The sequence below is a fragment of the Mycena indigotica genome (genome assembly GCF_014461135.1).
Source record: "Mycena indigotica strain 171206Taipei chromosome Unknown Mind.scaff0003, whole genome shotgun sequence".
NCBI lineage: Eukaryota > Fungi > Basidiomycota > Agaricomycetes > Agaricales > Mycenaceae > Mycena > Mycena indigotica.
The window spans coordinates 5,316,132-5,335,276 of record NW_023503002.1 but is presented as its reverse complement, the minus strand read 5'-3'; the positions used below and the strand labels follow the sequence as shown (position 1 = coordinate 5,335,276).

The following is a 19,145-nucleotide window of genomic DNA, read 5'->3' as shown; positions in this document are numbered from 1 at the left end:
GGGGCGGAGCCCAAACCAGCAGCGCCAACCACCCCGCCTCGTCGCACCGCGCCGCCGCCGGCCCCAAGAACCCGGCGATCATTAGACGCCGGGACAGACATCGAGAAGCCACCTGGAGTCCGGCCCATATGGCACTAGTACTTGCCAGGGGACGTCGAATGGCCGGGGCAGCGCCGTCGAGCACACGTAGCTACCGACACTGGGTGCTATTTGCCGTTGAATACTCGACGGGGGGAGCCAGCGTCAGGGAGACACTGGTGGTGCCGATAACGGGGTGGCGGAAGTCGACAAGGCGGGCAGTAGGGCAGTCACGGTAGAGAACGATGCTCGGGAGGGACGGCCGTCCTGTGCGGGGAGCAGGTGTGGCCTCGTGGTCGTAGTGGGTAGACAAAAAGTGGGCCGAGTGATGGCGGGTAATATGCTCTTGGCAGACGGCGCACGGACCATCAAAATGCGCACGTGCGGTGCGCGATTGGCGGGGTGCACGTGCGTCGCCCTTACGTGGCCGCTTCTTACCTCTTCCCACCATGTCGCCTTTCCTCCCGGCGTCCGGGGCGATTCGCCGACACGTCCCTGCCACGGTGCAAAACGATGGCGACGGGTAGGACGTTGCGTCGTCCGACTCGCGCGCGCGGGCTGGCGGCCTTCTATCCTCAAGTTGTGTCTTTGGCGGAACCCTCTTTTGCCACTCAGAGCAGCGCAACAACCCGAACCTCGTGGTGACCACTGACGAGCTCAACGAAAACGCGGCTGAATGCCAGGGATAAGTACCTCGCCGCGGGCGATACTGAGCCGGTGCGCTGCATCGCCTTGATTCATGGATATGACCGTAGCGCTGGCGGATATCTGTCTGATCGAAGAATGCGGTCCCGTGGGCGTCCCGGAGACCGTCCCCGAAAGTTTCGCTCCCAGCGCCCCAGCGGGACGTGGATCTTAGACTGGTATTGGTACCGCTCCGCAATACGCGTGTAGGTGCTGTGAAATGTAGGAGGAATAGTCCAGCGCTGCGTGTTTCTCTGAGCCTTCACGCTGTTTCCGCTCATCTTCTCACAGGTTCGCGTCTATGAATACACTTGGGAACACTGCCATAACTTACCCTGGTCTCGCCCCAGCAGGTAGGTTGCAATCCATATTTTAGCATCCGAGCCCATCTCATAAAAGCCGCCTTTTCGTCGACGTCTCCTCAGACGCTCACACCGACCTATGGCCGCCAAATCAGACGTGTCATTCTCGTTTGGCGTGAATAACGCGTACATCATGCGCGCGGGGAGACATTTTGCCGGGTCAGTGGCCTGCGGATTCATTCGTATCTGTTGACAGCCTCGAAGGAGCGACGACCCGCCGCTGCCCACCGAACTTCTCCGCATTCTCACCGACAAGTCCCACCCGCAGTACCACGCGCGCATGCTCGACGTTGCGCTCCCGCTCGACGATGCGGGGTACTATATGCTTTCCTGGGAGGCAACCACAGGGAAGAGCTGGCTCGAGCGTGCGCACACTACTGTATGCCCTTCTCTTGCATAAGACTAATGGGCCCCCCAGGAGACGCGATGGGCAGCGCCTACCCGCGGCTGCACAGCTTCATGCGCTTCGGCACGACGTACAACACCGCCTTCGGGCCCGATCGGTCCTTCTTCTCCGCATCCCCTGCGGGGTACGCGGCACAGAACCTGCCGCCGGGGCTGGAGACAGGCATCACGGAGTCCGCGGCGACGCGCCACCCTGTGTGCGTGGCGCTGGGCCGGGAGGGCACGTATGCGGTGGTGTACAGCAACGGGAGCTATGCGTGGCAGCTCGCGCTGGGCGGCGACTCGGGATCCGGCAAGACATTATATCCGGAGCTGGAGAAGATGTTCGAGAAGGACGCGCAGGGGGAGAGCGAGGCGCAGCGGCGGAAGGGCCTAAAGGTGCGGTTCTTCACTCCCCATTGCCTTGATTAACAACGACGGCAGTACATCGCCTTGGACCCCAACAGCACGACGCAATTCTTCGCGCTGTTCAACGACGACTCGGTGTGGTGGGACCTTCCGCAGGCATGGTTCAAAGACATTGAGGCGGCGTTGAGCGGCTGGCGCGCGACGCGCACGAGCACGCCCGGGCCGGCGGCCGATGGTGCCACCAAGTCCCGGAAGTGGCATGATCTGCATGCGGAGGACGTCAGCGAGTTCGTGGAGGGCTTCAAGGAGGGTGTGGAGATGGTCAGTAACGTGCTGAGTATTGCGGGTCAGATGAACGGGAGTGGATGATAAGTACGCCTCTTCTTGGTCCACCAAATTGGCACCAATGTACATGAAAAATCAAGATTTTATGCTTGTTCTTGGCTCCAAATTGGGTTGGGGATTCTAGTGGGATGACGGGGAGTCGGTTCAAGGGTGCCTTAAGCAGTGACGGCCCTCTTCCGGCCATTCTTGTTTTATCACTCCGTGACCCGAGCCGCCAGCCGATGACATCAATGTGATGTGTCCAGATCATTGCCCGCGTGAACAGATAATGATTTCAATAGGGGTCCTCAGAGTTGCCGCAGTGTCGCAGGACTGCCGCAGAAACGATGTCGCAGAACGGTCACAGACCCGACCGCGGCATCAAATCCATCAGCGTCGCCTAGAATAGCCGTGAATGTGCCATAACGCGTTAATTTTCTTTACCTCTCTCGTGCCAGACTGCCCGTAAGCTAAGCCAATGGCACGAAGCCCCACAACGGCACCGACAGCTCTGCGTCGCTCACCACGTAAACACGCCAGCCCGGTTGCCGTGGCCAAGAAGAAGAAGTCGAGAGGCGCAGCTGCGCAGGAATCCGACCTACCATCCATTTCTTGGACTGCAGACAACAACAAGCTTACCTGGGCTCTTGTGGCACTGTTATCTGAGGAGAAGTACCGAAAGGCTCTGTTTGGCAAGACTGCTGGCACCGACGAGGTAAGCAAGTCTACTTCTACCTGTCAGCTCACTGAGGCATCCAGAAAACTGCTGGCAAGCGTAAAATCGCCGTATACAAGGAGATGGGTGAGAAGATACTACCAGCACTCTATGCCATTGCGCCCCATAAGCTTGCGACACGCATCAAGAGCAAGACTGAAGAGTATGTCTCTGTTATTACTCATTATGCCCGCTGACGTTAAGTAGGCTGGTCAAGCGCTATAAGACAAAGGCTAAGGGTCTGTATGTGACTGGTGGTGGTGTGGGTGGGGACAGAGATGAGGGAGGCGAGTCGAAAGAAGAGGACGATGGAGTACACGAGTACGCGGACGCATATATTGGTGCAGATGGCCCAACGAAGGATACACCTCCAAATGCACTTAATATCTGGGGTACGTGGACTTCCTTCTTACCCAATGTTTGTTTTCTAACTTGCAGTAGAGCTCATCAACAAGGAGTTTCCGTTCTTCACTCAAATGCACAAGTTCCTTGCGACACGCTCTAACATGACACCGCCTGTTATTCACACTGGAATTGGGCCAAACGGGCATAGAGTTCGCCATTTCCAACCACCAAATCCTCCTTCCAACAGCCAGGACGTTGCAGGCGATGCAGACGACTATGATTACTCACTTATCGACCCCGATCTCTTAGCCCAAGCAACGCAAACACCATCCAGGCGTTCACCATCTCTGGACTTGACCTCCAGTAGTCCAGTTGCTGCCGACTCTTCTCCACTTGCCCATACCCACCCCAAGGTCAAATCCGAAGAGCTTACATTGAAGTACCAATCCGCACTTTCGAAAGCAGCCAAATCATCGACTTCTGCAATCCGACCAGCGCGCAAGACATTCGAAGAAGGGTTACTGTCGATTCAGCAGTATGTATCGGATGTCTTTGCGACTTCTATGCTAACCACCTTGCAGGAATCTTGTTGCCTCTGCTGATCGCCGTGAAGAGGCCCGACTTAAGCACGAAACAATCCGTATCAAGCAAGAAAATATCCGCCTTGCTCACGCCGCACGTGAACTTCAATTCAAAGAGCTCGAACAGCTAACCAAACTTCGCGATGACGGTACGCTCGACCTCGAGGCATATAAGGAGCGGGTGGCTCTTGTATTTGAGCAAAGCCAGGATGAACGTCGCCAACGAGAGGAGCTATTTACCAATGTGGGTGGGTCTAGTACCCCATAATTACTTTCCTTCCACTAGAAGCCTGTCTCTCCAATCTTTCTTTACACTCATTATAATTCCGGTAATTTAGATTCATTGTATATATTTTACACATAAAATCTACTCATGATGAGAAAGAGTCGCTCGATAAGCCGCCAGTTCCTGGATCAGTTCCAGACGCTTTGCACGACCAGCCTCGGTGTCAGGTTCAGTAGGCTCATCTGGTGCACCACGGTCAGCCTGTTCTTCATCGCGACTGTGTAAAAGCACGAAATGCGGCACCTGCGTCCCCGCCCTCGATGTCAATTACCATGTTGTGAAGGATGATACCAACCATAATCCATCGAAGTGCTTCTTCGTGGTCAGAGTTCGAATTTATATTCACCCGCAGCTCTCGGAGAGCTTGAAATCGACCTTTCCAGGCACCCATACAATGTTCTGATCTCACACGCAGGTGCGAACAAGTCTTGTTGAAAGCCATGTTGTCTGGCTCAAGAGCAGCTGGTTCTTTGATGATCGGAATAGAGCGGCCAGTAAGGGTGTATGCTGAGTCAAACCATCCAAATTCACGACCGAAAAAAAGCCAATTTGGATATTTGTATGCCGCGGTGCCTTCGAAAGCAAGTTGGTCATGCGCTGACCCAGTGTGTCCAATGGAATAATCAACGATCCGTAGGTTAGATGGTGCATTGCCGATCTGGATACAAAAATCAATAATTGAAATAAGGGAACAGAAGAGCAACTATACCTGAACATTCAGGCCATAATTGGATTTGCGTGTGTAGTATCCTTGACCGTTCAAAGCAGGTTTCGCATAGAGGGGTACGATGGTGCCATCATACATGATCCATCCTTCGCGCCACAGCCCTCCAAACCCAACATTTTGCTCTACCCAATCCTTTTCCACCTCTTTCTCTGCTGTTGTTAATGGCCGAACAAAGAGATCATGCAGAGCTTCAATTGCGGTGAAGACACGGTTTGTGAAGTTCTCCACAGACCCTTCACTGCAACCTGCAATCCGTGCAATGTCCTCGATTGAAGCGCCATTGCCATATCTCCCCAAACGATACAGTGTAACAGCAAGTTGCTGCTCGATAGGTGTTTGCGGATTATTCGAGTTGTTAGAAAAAATCGTATGGTCCTTGATAAGCTCCAGAAGAACATCAAAGCAGTATGGCGATATACGAAGCATATTTTCGAACCGCTTCTGGTCGTTGACATTCCCATCTTTGTATATCCAAGCAAGATGGAGATTGCCAGCCTTTGCAACGTGCTCGCGAGGACCAAGATAACGGGTAGTGCGGATCAGTTTAAGAGTCTCGACATCAGCACTGAGCTTTTGAACCAGAAAGTCGATGTCTTGCTCCTCGTTGAGCAGAGCAACATCGCGGACAGACATCCAAGTCATGTATGATGCAGTCACACGCTCATGGGCTGTGATGCGTGTCATCGAGGGACGGGGCATCACATATTCTTACTTACTTCTATTTATGCACCATTCGCAGCCTCATGACTTGCTCGTGGCTTCGGATTCATGCTAGAGTACTAGTACATCAAGATAAGATGGAAGACAAAGGGCAATGGCATGACGCGTGTATACCAACAGTCAGCTGTCATGTCATGCGGCTGATGGATTTGATGCCGCGGTCGGGTCTGTGACCGTTCTGCGACATCGTTTCTGCGGCAGTCCTGCGACACTGCGGCAACTCTAATGGAATCTGTTATCAAACAAGTTTCGATAGCAAGAATGGCAGCTAAAATGATTCATGTCTGGCCTGGCTGATACGGGTGGGAATGTTCCAACTTCCCACCAGGTATTTAACAGGTTCTTTCTCGGCCTCGAGCTCTGATTGCCCCCCCGGAACACATCTTTCGTAAGCCTTATTTTAACCTTGCAATTATCTATTTAGGCTATATACACAGTCCAGAGCTATGGGATTCGGAAATACACTTACTAGCGGCATTCAAGATGTCTCTGGGTTTTTGCCTATCATTGGCACTGATCAATGTGAAAAGCATATTGGTTCAGCTTTGGAAAATGGCTATCTCTATGCTGCTGCTGCACCACTATCCCTCTTCGGGTGCCTTGGTATTGTCAAAGCATCTATTGCCATTCTAATTGCAAGTATCAATTGGCCTTTCCATGGTGCCAAGGTTTTACATGATGGAGGATTCCAGCTTGTAGGCTCTGTAGCCTCTATGATAGGCATGAGCAGTGACCAGCCATTGAGCTATGAAGCTGAAATGCGGATTGCCAAATGCATGTCACAGGGACAAGAAAATCCCAGAAACTCGTATCACACTGCAACATTTGCATTTGCTGAATGGAATATCCAGCTCACTTTGGCAACTACTATGCTTTCCTGTCTCGCCTGGGCACCCTATATCCTGGTGATTATCCACAACCACGGAAGGTTCCTGACATGGTTCTTTCCAATGTTGCGGATCATAGGCTCTATTCTATGTGCACTTTCCACACAGTTTGCACTGCAACAACAGATCAAGATTCAAGATGATTCTCAAGAGAGACAAGATGAATATGGATCTGCCACTCTATAGGAAGTGGTCATTCCCTGTGCCTATAGGGTTTGATCCACTATTACTATGGGTTCCCCGTCTCTGTTTGTTAATTGGTTCTGTAGCTACAAGTATTGGCTATATTGGATGTTTTAATATTGTCCAGTCAGCAACATCACAGGAGACATTTTTGTGGCTTGGCTTAGAAGTCTTTCTGTGTCTTCTGCGGATTCTACTCTGGTCATTGAATCCTAAATGGGATGAAAAAATGTCTTGCATCCTAGAATTACAATGGCCCATCAAAGCACTAACCACCACCACAAGTACTATCAACTATCAAGATATGCTGCCTTATCACCAGAATCCTCAAGAGTTTGAGAGCATTCCTTTGGAGTACTTCCTGGATGTAATACTACGGATGCCTCAGCTTCCAGAAGATGATAAAACTGCAGTATTTGCCTCATTTATCACTCTGCACATTTCAGTGGCTACTTCAGGAATCACCAATGTATTGTCTGGAAAACAAACCAGTTTGAGTGATTTGGGTATCACCCTGGTCAGAGATAATGCTTCACTTTATCTTGTGGTCACAATTTTAGATCATATAAGAAGCACAACCCCAGATGATCAGATGTCTACCACTTCCGTTATTGTATACAAGAAAGGACATGTAGAACACTATGCAATATTCAGGGCCGAACACAAAGAGATTTCTGGGCGCCTTCTGGTACAGCTCAAAGAACAAGTTGAGAAACCTGTTATTGAGATCAAAGAGGCAATACTTGTCAACTTGAAAGAGTCAGCAAAGGAAATTCTGGATGCTCTAGAGGACCCATCTACTGAAAGCACAATTATAAAGATTTCTCTAGCAGGAAAATTTCAAAGTGTGGGAACAGAGAAGAAGCCCATAGTAGTGTGACATTAATCTCCTCCCAAACACCAAGTATGATGACATCAATGCACATAACACTGGTTGGTCAGTCCCCCCAGTGGGTCTTGATATTTTTTTGTAGTTATTTATTTCAAGTATTAGGTATTCATCAATAAGTATAAGGGGGGGTTTCTATGAGTTCTCAGTGTAACATGAGGCTGTACATACAGTCCTCTTTATTTTATCAATGAACTTCTATATCTGATCAGTATTGTCACATTTGTGACCTACTGATCAGATATGTCCCATATCTGGATTCTGAAATGTTAATACAAAGCCAAACCTATGACTATTCTTTCAATCAGAATCTAGAATAGTACAATAGTTTGCATGTTATTTTCTGGTAAGTCAATCATGTGATCCTGTTTAAAAAAACCTATCAAAATCAAAAATTGTCACATGTGTCAAGGTTTGTCATTCCACTGGTAAGCCCTTCAGTTTCTTTCAGTGCATATTTCCTTCCTTCATCCTTGTCTCGTCTTGTTAATTGAGTACTAGGGTGAGGAGAAGTGATATATTATTTTATCACATAGGAACATAGTACATCTACAAATATACCGACAACAGTTGTCCTGGGATCTGGCCTATGACGGTGCCCAACATCAGCAGCTACGGAAAGGCAGTATATAGTCAGCTCCCTAGCAGGCCGACCATGAGAGTTTCTTTTCTTTGGATCCTCCCCTGCTAGGACCTTGATCTCAGGCCTCCAGGGTTGCCCTTACAGCCTTCTTTTTGAGAAAAGAGGTCAATTTCTAAAACCCTGATAAATGAAGAAATAAAATGAAACCTACCAAAAGTGAACCTGCTAGGGCGCCAAATATATACTGGTCGTCCGTAACTGCCGACGTAGAGTGCAGAAGGCCTGAGCGGCATTGCAGGCTCTGTCCCAAGGTGATTGTTGGGAGGGTCTTGACGGATTGGTGATTATGCGGGCAAAGGAGGCCAATAACGATGGACGGGGTAGGTCGGAGCGTCCAAGGGGGTGCCGGTCGGATGCGCTTCAGATGCGCTTCGGATGCGCTTCGGATGCGCTTCGGATGCGCTTGGACGGTCCGAAGGAGGCTGAAGCAGGGGTTCCCCTGACAATGGTACTTTTCTTTTGTTTTCTCCAAAAATAACGTGCCTATTTTACTTCAGTACATAATAGCAATGTCCAGCACTGATTATGATATCTCGGCAGTGCCAATGTCTTGGAATGCTGAGTTGTCGGAGGGTTCGAGTTCTTGAGGCTCAGTCTTCCGAGACATTGTCATATAAACAGGTAAGACATCGGATACAGGTTTCTCTCCTGGGGATAATTTTTCCCTGTTTCGAGTGCCATACTAGACGAGCCCGCAACGTACGGGTACACGAAGGTCTGGCCAATCATGAGCATGGGCCACCTAAATAAGATACCGATCTCAGTGTTAGTCCAGTTGTGATGCCCTCGGAGTAGACCGTCGCGGAGAACGCATCTGTGCTGAACTCGCCGCCCGCAAGGCGGTAGCGCTCTCTGAAGCGGTAGTAGAACAACGGCGCAATACAGACATATAGACGCACCTAGACATTGTCAGATACCCCTCGACATCTCCCGTGGCCACCTTCCGCACTTGGACGCCCACGTTCAGCCTGTGTGTCCAAGTCCAATGATGCGCTGCCGGGCGCGACTAGAGGCGCGAGCTATACCATAAAAGGTATGCAAAAACACCTCTAGGGCTGACAAACTGTATGTTTGTGCGAGGGGGAGTCCATACCCAGGACTTGGAGGGTAGGAAGTAGTAGTATATGGGTAGGTAGGGATGACGAGGGCGACAATAGCCATGCTGACTAAGCGGTGAGGGCGCGACGACGGAGGCACAACTTATATCATAAACACGGAGGGCTAAAAAACTTCCTGTAACTATAGAAGGACAGTGCTTTATATACTATAATAAAATGAAATGACTCCGAGGGCGAGTCAGACCGAGTTCCGGGGCCGCGCCCGATGAGTCAGTGGGCCGGCGACGCGTCGCCGTCGAGCGCGTGAACGCGTTTGATGCGCGTGATGCCGCGGCGTGCTGACGTTATGTCGCTGACGTGACGCGATCTCCGCGACCAGCCGCGCTGGCGGCTCAACACCGAGTGTCAACATATCCGCAGACAACGAATGGACAATTGAACGCACGACACCGTGCCAGACGTCATCGACCGCTTCGCCGCTGGCCAAAGCTTCATCAGCCACTTTCGAGATCGCTTTTAGGCCACTTACCCGCCGTCCCCGTTCCGCGCTGGTGGGCATGGAGTATCGGCGCCCGCGGCCCGATCCCCGTGCGCATCCGCACTGTGTTCGTCTCAGCGCGGTTGTCGATGTGGCTCGGAGCGCAGGCGAACATCCTCCCGTCGTTCCGGAATCAGGTTCGTCTCACTCCTCGTCCGTCGAGGGGGAGCAAGTGCCAGTGCGTTTGTATTCGGGGCATGGTGCGGCCCGTGCGGGACGGCAGCGAACGGACGAGAGGGCGATGAACAGGAGCTAGTGCTGGCCAAATATGATTATATTATTTTATAGGCATAATATATTATAGTCATATCATATTCAGAGCTCCAACACAATAATATATTTGTAGTATAGTATAATCATATTCAGCAGCAAAATATGAATATGTTACAAATATATTCAACTATAATCTAGTATGCATATCTCTTCGTATATTTGATATATTTACTGCTAGAAAAAAATTCAAAACATAAGATACATGCTAGATTGTCAGGACAACTTCCTATTAGGCCTCTCTAATTCCAACTTTGGCTATATAGGACTCTCAAGATACAATCAGGGGCATTGCCACTAGCATTAGGTTGGCCTGTAGACACTTGATCAGGGGTTCTACACTATGTTTAATAGGGTCAACCCAAAGTGATCACTCCTGACACTTGTTCCTAATAGGTGTAATATATAAATCACCATAGATAATAGATAATATGTGTCATTTATCAGAAGTAGGGCTAACTCAGACTAAGATTGGTACTATGACTGAGGTACATGGACTAAGAAAATAGCTGTGATCATCCACCTTACTATATTTGAATATTCTGTGACTATAATATAGTATAGTCATAATATAATATAATATATTCAAACATAATCATATTCAAGTGATCCACCAGGGGCATAATATATTCATAATATTCTGAATATATTCAATATTTAATCAACCATAATATAATTCTGGCCAGCACTAACAGGAGCAGGCAGAAGCCGCCGACCATGGACGGTAGGAACAAGATGGAGAGGATGGCGAAGGGTGAGGGGAGAGACGAGTGGGGAGCATGTGTGGCCGCGTCGTCGTGGTGGAGTAGAAAGAGTGCGGTATTCTCTTGGCAGTCGGCGCAGGGACCATCAACAACTGCACGTGCAATTCCCGGCCGATGGTCGCCATATGACCCGTGACATCGGAGACGTGATCCGATCATTCTTGCTCACCCATCCTCACGGCTTGCTTCTTCCCTCCATCTACCCGCTCCGACCCATCGACCAAGTTACCGATGACCTGGAGCCCCGTCGGACGCCGCCTCGGAGGCTGCTTTCGGCCCACTATTGTATCCCCGGGGCCGCCGCGGCAAGGCTGGATGCTGCCACGTCACCTCTCCTACTGCTTCAAGCAATCTCAAGTGTACCTCGACTCGAGAAGGCTTGTGACTTTGGACGCGCGCGGTCTCCCACCTTCCCCTTCTTGTCGACGCTGCCGCAGCAGTTGCCGTACCGACAATTCGCCTCCGAGAGCTAAAAACGGCTCGAGACGCTGACAACTACCGAGGATGCCGCTGGCCTTCTGTGATAAATTGGGCACCTGTCGTCCTCGGTCACGCTGTGATCCGCGTATCCTTCTCTGGGCGAATTTGCCTCCCAAGCTTTTCGTCTTTGAGTGGAGACGGTGAGTGCATCCATTTTGTAGTGCGGCCCGACACACATGATAGGCGCAGAATGTGGGCCAGCGGCTCCGAATCAGCCACCTGAGCCACTGGAACATATAATCTACCGCCACTACCGCTATTCTTGGCTGGGGAATGTCATGCGGCAGCGACGCAGCCTAGAAGGACGTCTTCTGGCCGTCAAGATCGGCGGGTCTTACTCGGTAATACGCCGATTATAAGACTCCAGCTGGAGGCCTTCAGCCTGTCGTCCCCCATCCAGACCGCGGTCCACATCTACCATGGTAGACCGCCCCACTCGCGCGTTTCCAACTCGCTGAAGCAATTCCGCAGAAATTCAGCCTTGGATATGCGACGCTCTACCGCCGCCGTGTGAGTCTCCCTTGCGCTGGTGCCTGCTTGGCACGTTCTCATGCAACCCCAGGGCCCCCAACGCTCGGAGCCGGCGCCGTCGTTCCCTGCAGCATCCTCGATCGACAAGGCGCCCAGCGCAGAGACGTATATGGTACATTCTGATCATTGTCGTCCCATCGTCCAATCGCCCACACTGCTAGATGTCGTTCCCAAGCGGTGACGTCGCCCCGCCCATGTACGTCTATGACGCGGAATTCGACGCGCTTCCGGTACGTCTCGCAGCCAACCACCTCTTGCGCGGCTCCCACACTAACGCTGCCCCGCGTCAGGTGTACTCGCCCCCGCATCAGGACTTCGCTGTCGCTCCCACCCTGCGCGGCCCCGTGCCCCCGGTCCCGCACCCGGCCAGTAGGACGCCTGACATCGTGAGCTGCACCGTGGTTCCGGAAGCCAATGTCGTTGACGCTGTTTTGCAGGCTGAGATGCTCGACGACGCGAACTGTGCGTGGTAGGAATACCCGCGAGCTACTTTTCCGTCTTGGGCGTGGCGGTGCGGCCGCGGCCCGCGGCCCGCGGGACCCGGAGTCCCGCACTTGCCGTTGTGCTATTCCCGTAACGATAACTTATTGGCCGGGCGAGCGATTAGTGTACACCGTCAGGTTACTGACTCCGAATGAATGATAAAATTAATCTTGTTATTGCAACTCTCGGTGTTTAACTTTGGGCAGAAAATATGTCCCCGTGACCGACACCGGGTCCGTGCGGTCTACTGCTATGACGACATGCGAACAGCTATCCATATCTGTTCGATGATAATTCGCAGTTGCCTTTGAAAGCCAGGTCTTTGCAGGTTGGCGTCAGACTGCAAGATACAGCAAGTGGCGCGGCAACTTGAATGGAAATTCTAGATCTTCTTTGCAAGTCCAAGAAGAAACACAACGACCGTGTGAACCTTTTCGGCCAGGTGTATCAAATCCGCATTCCCCTGGATCCGAAAACCCAACCACAAGGGCGAGTCCTGGGCGACAGCTTACGCGATTCATACAACGTCATTTGATATCGGTAATTATCGCATCAAGTCAGTCCACAAGCGGAACGGCCCGTTGCCACGTCACACCATCGCATCTTGGTCCCGCCCGCGATGAGCAGCTTCTCGGGCGCTCATCAGTCCTGCAATTGCTCAATTCGACTCCCTCCTGCGTTCATGCTGACAGGCTGCCTGCCAAAGCCAACTCGACGGTCGGGTTACTGAATGTGCTAGCACAGCTTGGGATTGCGAGTTGGCGTTTCCGCATGCAAGGACGAGTTCGACGAAGGCCGGCGCTGGACGTGCCAAGCCAGAGTCTATCCTTAGTGTGTGTGTCAGCTAGATGACCTGTGTCTTGCTGACGTGGATTCCTGTCTAGTGTCTGCTATCTAGTAAAACCGTCAGGCGTGAATGAAACACGGCCGATGACTCCTTCTCGACTTTATCGACAGCCAGCGCTATTGCAACCGGGTAGCACAACCAAATCTTGGCTGTTATCCTCTTGTGCGCGAAGCTCGACAGCATCCAATCGCATCATTCACCTGTTTCCTGTCCTGTCGTGCTCACGTCAGGTGTGAACGAATCAGGGCTGTCGGTGCTACGCCTCCACCAGTTACCTGTATAAATGCACCGTTTGCTGGGACGACAAAGGCACATCGACTCTTTTCCTCTTCTGTTCCCTCCCTTCGTTCTACACTTCCCCGACTTTCTTTTCGGCTAGCCCGGCTACTCGCTCATTCTTCGCTTCGTTCGCACAGCATCTCAAGTGACCTAGAGGTATGTCTATGTGGACTTAGTCTCTTCTGCAATGCTCACCGTCGCCTTAGTTCACCACCACTACCGACATTAGCCCCCACGACAATCCCAGAATGTTTGCCAATCTCGCTGCTTCACTCATCGCCATCACCCTCGCCACCGGCGCCATTGCGGTGCCCGTTGACACTTCCCGTGTTGCAGCTCGCGGCTACGGATCCTCAAGTGTTTCTTTCGAAAACTGGGGCGGCATCAGCTCGCTTCATGGCTTCGACAACTTCTATGGCTCTGACGGTCCGTATCCATCATTTATCTCCGCCGTCATTTGCCCTAAATGCTTGTAGACTTTGCCCACTTCAAGCACTTCTCCCCCGTAGTCGTCCGCCAGTCGACCCCCGAACTCGTCTGCCACTCCCAGAAAGTCGAGATCGTTCAACAGCGTCTCGCTGTCCTCCAGGAGATGGCAAAGCGCATCATCACGGAGCAGTTCTGCGAGGTCGAGACCCAGACCATCGTCTTCCAGCAGTACTACGCCTCCCTCGGCGGGTTTTCGCACGACCTTCGCCGCAGCAGCGGGCGCCACGTTGGCTACGACGGCTACATCTCGAGCCACTTCGGCAGCATCTACAACTCGGACGGCACGCTCAGCAACTACGACTTCAACTTCACGGGCTCTGACATCGGCGCGAGCTACTACGTCCCCACCAACAACTGGAACGAGGAGACGTCGTATGGCACCGTGGGCAGCGCTTACCAGGCGTCCCAGGCCGCGTCCTTCTACTACTACTGAGCGATGGTGAGGTACAGAGTGGTGGTAAATGATATATGATCATGCGAAGGACGTTTTATACCGAGTTCCTTAATCTTTGTGTTGTAATTAACCCGGGGAATTGATTTCGAAGGGAGAAAGGTCATCGAAGTGCTTGCTTAAAGTTTTTCATACCTTATGAGATGAGTAATGGGTGTTTCTGTTTCCACTAATAACTATACAAATAAATACATCCCTCATTCTCTAGTAGTTTTCACGTCGCCAGTAACTACGATCTTGGAGGAACTTGGTCCCGAATACATTGGCGGCGGGGCATCATCTGCTCGATCCTCACCGTTGTCGTCATACATAACGCGTGCAAAGCTGCCTGAAGAGGAGGTGGGGAGAGGCGCATTGTCTACTACTACACTGCTGCTGCTTGCAATTGCTCGGCCAGCGACCCCTGGATGCGCCGGAACTCTGGACTCCTCGCCACCAACGCCGGCGCGCCAATGTCCCGGCGGACTGAGATGCCCGTATGGCCCGAGAGCGCCGGATAGCTCGGGGTACATTGATGGGACAGGCGAATGCGGGTTTGTGAGCACAGACTCGGCGTATGGGTTTGTGAGCGCGGACTCAGGATATGGGTTCGTCAGGACGGAAGCCGCAGAGGACGCGTGCACTGACGGCGCTGGCGGATCAAGGCGCTGTTGATAGCCGACGTCGCCGAGGTGGTTGGATTTCTGCGACATGCTCGGGGTGGAGGAGACGAGAGTTGAGACGCTTGTATCGATGGTTAGACCGCGTCGGTGGGCGTTCGGCGTGTACGGCGTGTAGCTGTAGCTCATTTTCGGAGCGGAAGGGTATGCAGTGGGTGGGGCGAGGAAGTGCCGCGGGGCCATTCCGTCTTCAATGCTGCGTTGCTTCCTCCGCCGGCGTGAGAGGATGAAGCAAGCACCAGCAACAATTGCTATCAGCAGGACGGCGCCGACAACTGCGCCGACGATTGCCGGTAGCGGCAGGCCCGCGGCAGCCTGTGTGCTTTGAGGCAGCGAAGTCGACGGATTCGGCAGAAAGCTCTGGGCCGCAGGAAGTGCATCTAAAGCAACCTGTAGCACCTCTGGTGTTGGTGTTCCCATGTTTGCCGTCTGGCTTGCCGTACCCTCTACACACGCGCCGAAGGTGGGGTTGATGAGATGGCAGGCGATGTTGTTCCCATTATCGAAGGGCTCGACCCAGCCGGAAGCCGACGCAATTATTGTCCGCGCCACTGCAATATATTTGTAAGTCTTGCACACAGAGATAAACCGGTTAGGCGCACCCGTTGATGTCGCAATTACTCTCGGATCATCCGTGGGTGTTGCAGGGACCAGAGCCTGATATAGATACGTCGTAGCGCCGCCTTCGCTGCCCAGCGGAATGAGAGGAAGCGTGCCGAGTGGAGCGTTTAGAAGCCGTGGCTGGCCAAACTGCCATAGGGTGATGCTTGTTGATGCAGGTGATGGAGCGGAGATGGCTGTGGAAAGTTTTCAGTGAGTCATGGTGCTGAAACCAAAGCAGTCAATTCACCAAAGGGAAAGATGATAAAGCACAACAAGATGAACAGACCCGGAGAGAACGCCATTATAAGATCTGACTCGGAAGAAAAGCAAGGCCTGCCTTGCAGGAGAACTATGCTCAAAGGTCGATGGCCCGCCACTGGGGGAGGAAGGAAAAAGGAAGAAACCCACGGAAGACAGGGCGCTCATCCTTTTGAAACAACCTCTGACGTGCTTGGGATCCGGAACTGAATTGTGACGGGAGTCCCTCTCGGGAAACCATCAGCGGATGCGGGACGCCATCAACGCCTGAGGAGGACAGCCAGTTGAAACGGCGGGTTGTGCCAAGCGACGAACGAGGCAATGACGAAGGCAGCGTTGGTAGTCCGGTCCATCGGCCGACGAGTCCGATGAAATCTGCGATCATGATCAGTGACCTGAGAGTGACGCGGCTTCTTCTTCCCCGTCATGATCAACTGCCCGACACGATAAGCTCTCCCTCCACGCCATCCCACGGCCGGCGACCATGCTCATGTGCGACTCTGATACCACCTATCACCCCGTCAGCAGCACCCGACCGCTCGCATTCGACCTCCTCCGTGTTCTTTTGGTGTCGTTGCTATGGCACAGAACTCCGTTTTGGGACATCTCTTCTCCTGGCGCTGGGAGTCCGAGTCGATGAAGCTGCGCCTGTAATGGAAGAGTATGTGCTTCCATTCGCTCTCCGCGTCAATAGATCGCTCAGGGCCTGTCCAGCAGCCAGCTGGCAGATACACACGGTGACGTCGAGGCCACCGAGCGTGCCATCTCGGGCGGTGTGTGTGCGTCTGATGCTCTCCAATGCAGACATGCTTATCTTTAACCAGCGCAGACTATAGCATCGTCAGTCTGACTGCAGAAGAAGCCCAGGAAATAAAATAGCGCCGGCGCCATCATTCTATTTTTGCGCAGTTTCTTCCTATTGATAGCCCTTGCAGGGCGCGCGTGGGTTTCCGGATATAAGCGGGCGGCGATAGCCCACACTCTCCTCAGCACTCACTACACCCTCCCTCTATTCCTCCTTCCCCCCTCCATGGGCTCCTGCTTCTCCTTCATTTCCTCCCGCTTCACCACCTCGGACAAAGCTGCTACAGATAAACACGTCCCCAAAACGCCCGCCACCGACGCTGCCAACAACATGTCGGTCCTCCGCCCCCTCGTTCGCAATGCCAGAACGAAGAACTTCTTCTCTGCTTATGCACGAGCGGCGAACCGCTATGGTTTCCAATCCACGCAATTCGCGCCGTTCAAGAAACACGAGAACAAGGTCGTGCATATCAAGGCGTCGGGGGAGAGCGGCGATGTTCCTGCGGCGAGTGTTGAGAATGGTGCGTGCCTCGTTATGTCTACGACTGCGTTCGCTTATCGCTTAGTACAGAGTGCGTGTGTCTGCCTTACTGGATCAACGCATGCTGACAGAGATTAGTGCGGAATACGTCGTCCCTGTCAAGATTGGCACGCCCGGCATTACGCTGAACCTGGACTTTGATACGGGGTCGAGCGACTTATGGGTGTGGAGGTGCGTGTCATATCTTTCCCAAGGCAGTGTCCCTGACGCCCATTAGCTCTGAACTCACCCGTGTATCCAAGACGGGCCACAACATTTATAACCCGTCTAAATCGAAGACAGCGACGGAGCAGAAGGGCTCCAAATGGAACATCTCGTATGGGGACGGCTCGTCGGCCTCGGGCAATGTATACCTCGACAGTGCGTGCTTCTTCTACCTCTCATCTGGGAACTGACGAGAACAGCGGTGACTATCGGCGGCGTCGCGATCCCGAAGCAGGCCGTTGAGCTCGCGCAGAAACTGAGTGCGCAATTCGCACAAGGGGAAGGCAGCGACGGCCTGCTCGGACTTGCGTGGCCTGCAATCAACACTGTCGCGCCGAAGCCTGTGAAGACACCTGTGCAAAATATGATCGACCAAGGTCTTATTACGCAGCCGCTCTTCACTGTCAAGCTCGACCGAGGGGACAACGCTGGCTTCTATAGCTTCGGAGAGATTGACGAGACGGTGACGTCAAACCCGATAACATACACGGACGTCGATAGGTGGGCGTTTATGTGGGCGTCAGGTTCACTGACTGACTATTGTACAGCTCGCAAGGTTTCTGGATGGTTCCGTCCACATCGTTTACGCTCAATGGCAAGACGATCCAGCGGGAAGGTAACACCGCCATTCTCGACACCGGCAGTGAGTCGCATCCAATCTATTTCGCCCCGATACTTAGTCACCTCAGCTACCCTGGCACTCGTCGACGACGACACGGTCTCCGCCATCTATGGCAAGATCAAGGGCGCCAAGTTCGACCAGAACCAAGGCGGGTGGATGTACCCCTCGACATCCACCGTGCCCGATATCCAGTTTGCTATCGGGGACACATTGTACACACTAAATGCGGCAGACTTCCCATTCGGTGACGCGGACGACGGCTTTGTATTTGGCGGCGTGCAGTCGCGCGGGTCGAATCCATTTGACGTGCGTCTTTGTTTCTTGTTGTGGGTGTGTATTGTGCTGATGGGAGACAGATATTGGGTGACATATTCCTTAAGAGCGTATAGTGCGTGTTGCTATTATGTTTCTGTGTTTCTCTGCTAACCTTCCTGTAGTGTGGTATTCAACCAAGGCGAATCGACGGTAGGCCTTGCACAGCGGGATGATTGAGGCATTGTGACAACATTATGAATGACGATGAACTATTGAGACTTACATCCTAAGGCAGATTATATTATCAGTACAGGACTCATTGTTTGTGAACTCAATAGTTCTGTACTGGTTTCATGATCCATGGTTAATTCATTTTACTTGTGCTCAAATCCCTGTCTCCCTTACTCCTTTCAAGGGCAATCTAATGATATTCAAGGGCCTTAGTGGTGAAAACATAGTTTTATTTCTTGATAGGTGCAAGTCATGAGGAAGTGGTAAACTTGAAACTCTCGTTCACTCACACTGTTGCCAATTGTCAATTACTATGCAAGGAAGAACAGAAAGTCCAAAACTGACTGTCAGGGATAAGGGCATGATAAGGATGGAACACCTGTTAATCCCAATTATCCCTTCAAATTAGAATGGACAACCCACCTGGGCGTCCATTCTAATTTGAAGTGATGATCTCCAAGTCCCTATGCTGCAGTAAAGGGTACAATAAAACTGCAGTAAAGTTGCAATATGTTAGACAAATTTTTGACCAAGTTATATTTGCTGCTCTATTGGGACTCGGTGCCATCACCCGATCAGACTTGCCAAAAAAGGAAATTTT

At 52.1% G+C, this 19,145-nt stretch overlaps 6 protein-coding genes across 6 annotated transcripts; 4 read left to right on the top strand and 2 right to left on the bottom strand.

Moving 5' to 3' along the window:
- Window positions 1-977: 977 nt before the first annotated feature.
- Window positions 978-2,246, top strand: MIND_00400100 (uncharacterized protein; the record flags this gene model as incomplete). The annotated part of the gene is made up of 4 exons (XM_037360827.1): window positions 978-1,283; window positions 1,329-1,489; window positions 1,543-1,907; window positions 1,953-2,246. Exons 1-4 carry the CDS (start codon window positions 1,204-1,206, stop codon window positions 2,244-2,246), a joined length of 900 nt encoding a protein of 299 aa, XP_037223712.1. The 5' UTR covers window positions 978-1,203.
- Window positions 2,247-4,209: 1,963 nt separating this feature from the next.
- On the bottom strand, window positions 4,210-5,539 carry MIND_00400000 (DDE Tnp4 domain-containing protein; the record flags this gene model as incomplete). Its single annotated transcript, XM_037360826.1, has 3 exons — window positions 4,210-4,310; window positions 4,360-4,786; window positions 4,838-5,539. The coding sequence occupies 3 exons, from the start codon at window positions 5,537-5,539 to the stop codon at window positions 4,210-4,212; spliced, it is 1,230 nt and encodes a 409-aa protein (XP_037223711.1).
- A 6,167-nt stretch (window positions 5,540-11,706) lies between these two features.
- MIND_00399900 (Amidohydro-rel domain-containing protein) lies at window positions 11,707-14,349 on the top strand (the record flags this gene model as incomplete). The annotated part of the gene is made up of 11 exons (XM_037360825.1): window positions 11,707-11,709; window positions 11,759-11,797; window positions 11,850-11,930; window positions 11,980-12,048; window positions 12,109-12,204; window positions 12,256-12,280; window positions 13,041-13,134; window positions 13,186-13,206; window positions 13,259-13,583; window positions 13,634-13,853; window positions 13,904-14,349. The coding sequence occupies 11 exons, from the start codon at window positions 11,707-11,709 to the stop codon at window positions 14,347-14,349; spliced, it is 1,419 nt and encodes a 472-aa protein (XP_037223710.1).
- A 215-nt stretch (window positions 14,350-14,564) lies between these two features.
- Window positions 14,565-16,009, bottom strand: MIND_00399800 (uncharacterized protein; the record flags this gene model as incomplete). Its single annotated transcript, XM_037360824.1, has 3 exons — window positions 15,877-16,009; window positions 15,629-15,823; window positions 14,565-15,577 (listed from the first exon to the last, which is right to left on the bottom strand). The coding sequence occupies exons 1-3, from the start codon at window positions 15,929-15,931 to the stop codon at window positions 14,565-14,567; spliced, it is 1,263 nt and encodes a 420-aa protein (XP_037223709.1). The 5' UTR covers window positions 15,932-16,009.
- Window positions 16,010-16,270: 261 nt separating this feature from the next.
- On the top strand, window positions 16,271-16,737 carry MIND_00399700 (uncharacterized protein; the record flags this gene model as incomplete). The annotated part of the gene is made up of 3 exons (XM_037360823.1): window positions 16,271-16,548; window positions 16,602-16,666; window positions 16,712-16,737. The coding sequence occupies 3 exons, from the start codon at window positions 16,271-16,273 to the stop codon at window positions 16,735-16,737; spliced, it is 369 nt and encodes a 122-aa protein (XP_037223708.1).
- Window positions 16,738-16,917: 180 nt separating this feature from the next.
- MIND_00399600 (Acid protease) lies at window positions 16,918-18,550 on the top strand (the record flags this gene model as incomplete). The annotated part of the gene is made up of 9 exons (XM_037360822.1): window positions 16,918-17,212; window positions 17,258-17,267; window positions 17,311-17,403; window positions 17,450-17,592; window positions 17,637-17,937; window positions 17,985-18,079; window positions 18,126-18,364; window positions 18,415-18,446; window positions 18,496-18,550. 9 exons carry the CDS (start codon window positions 16,918-16,920, stop codon window positions 18,548-18,550), a joined length of 1,263 nt encoding a protein of 420 aa, XP_037223707.1.
- Window positions 18,551-19,145: the final 595 nt, after the last annotated feature.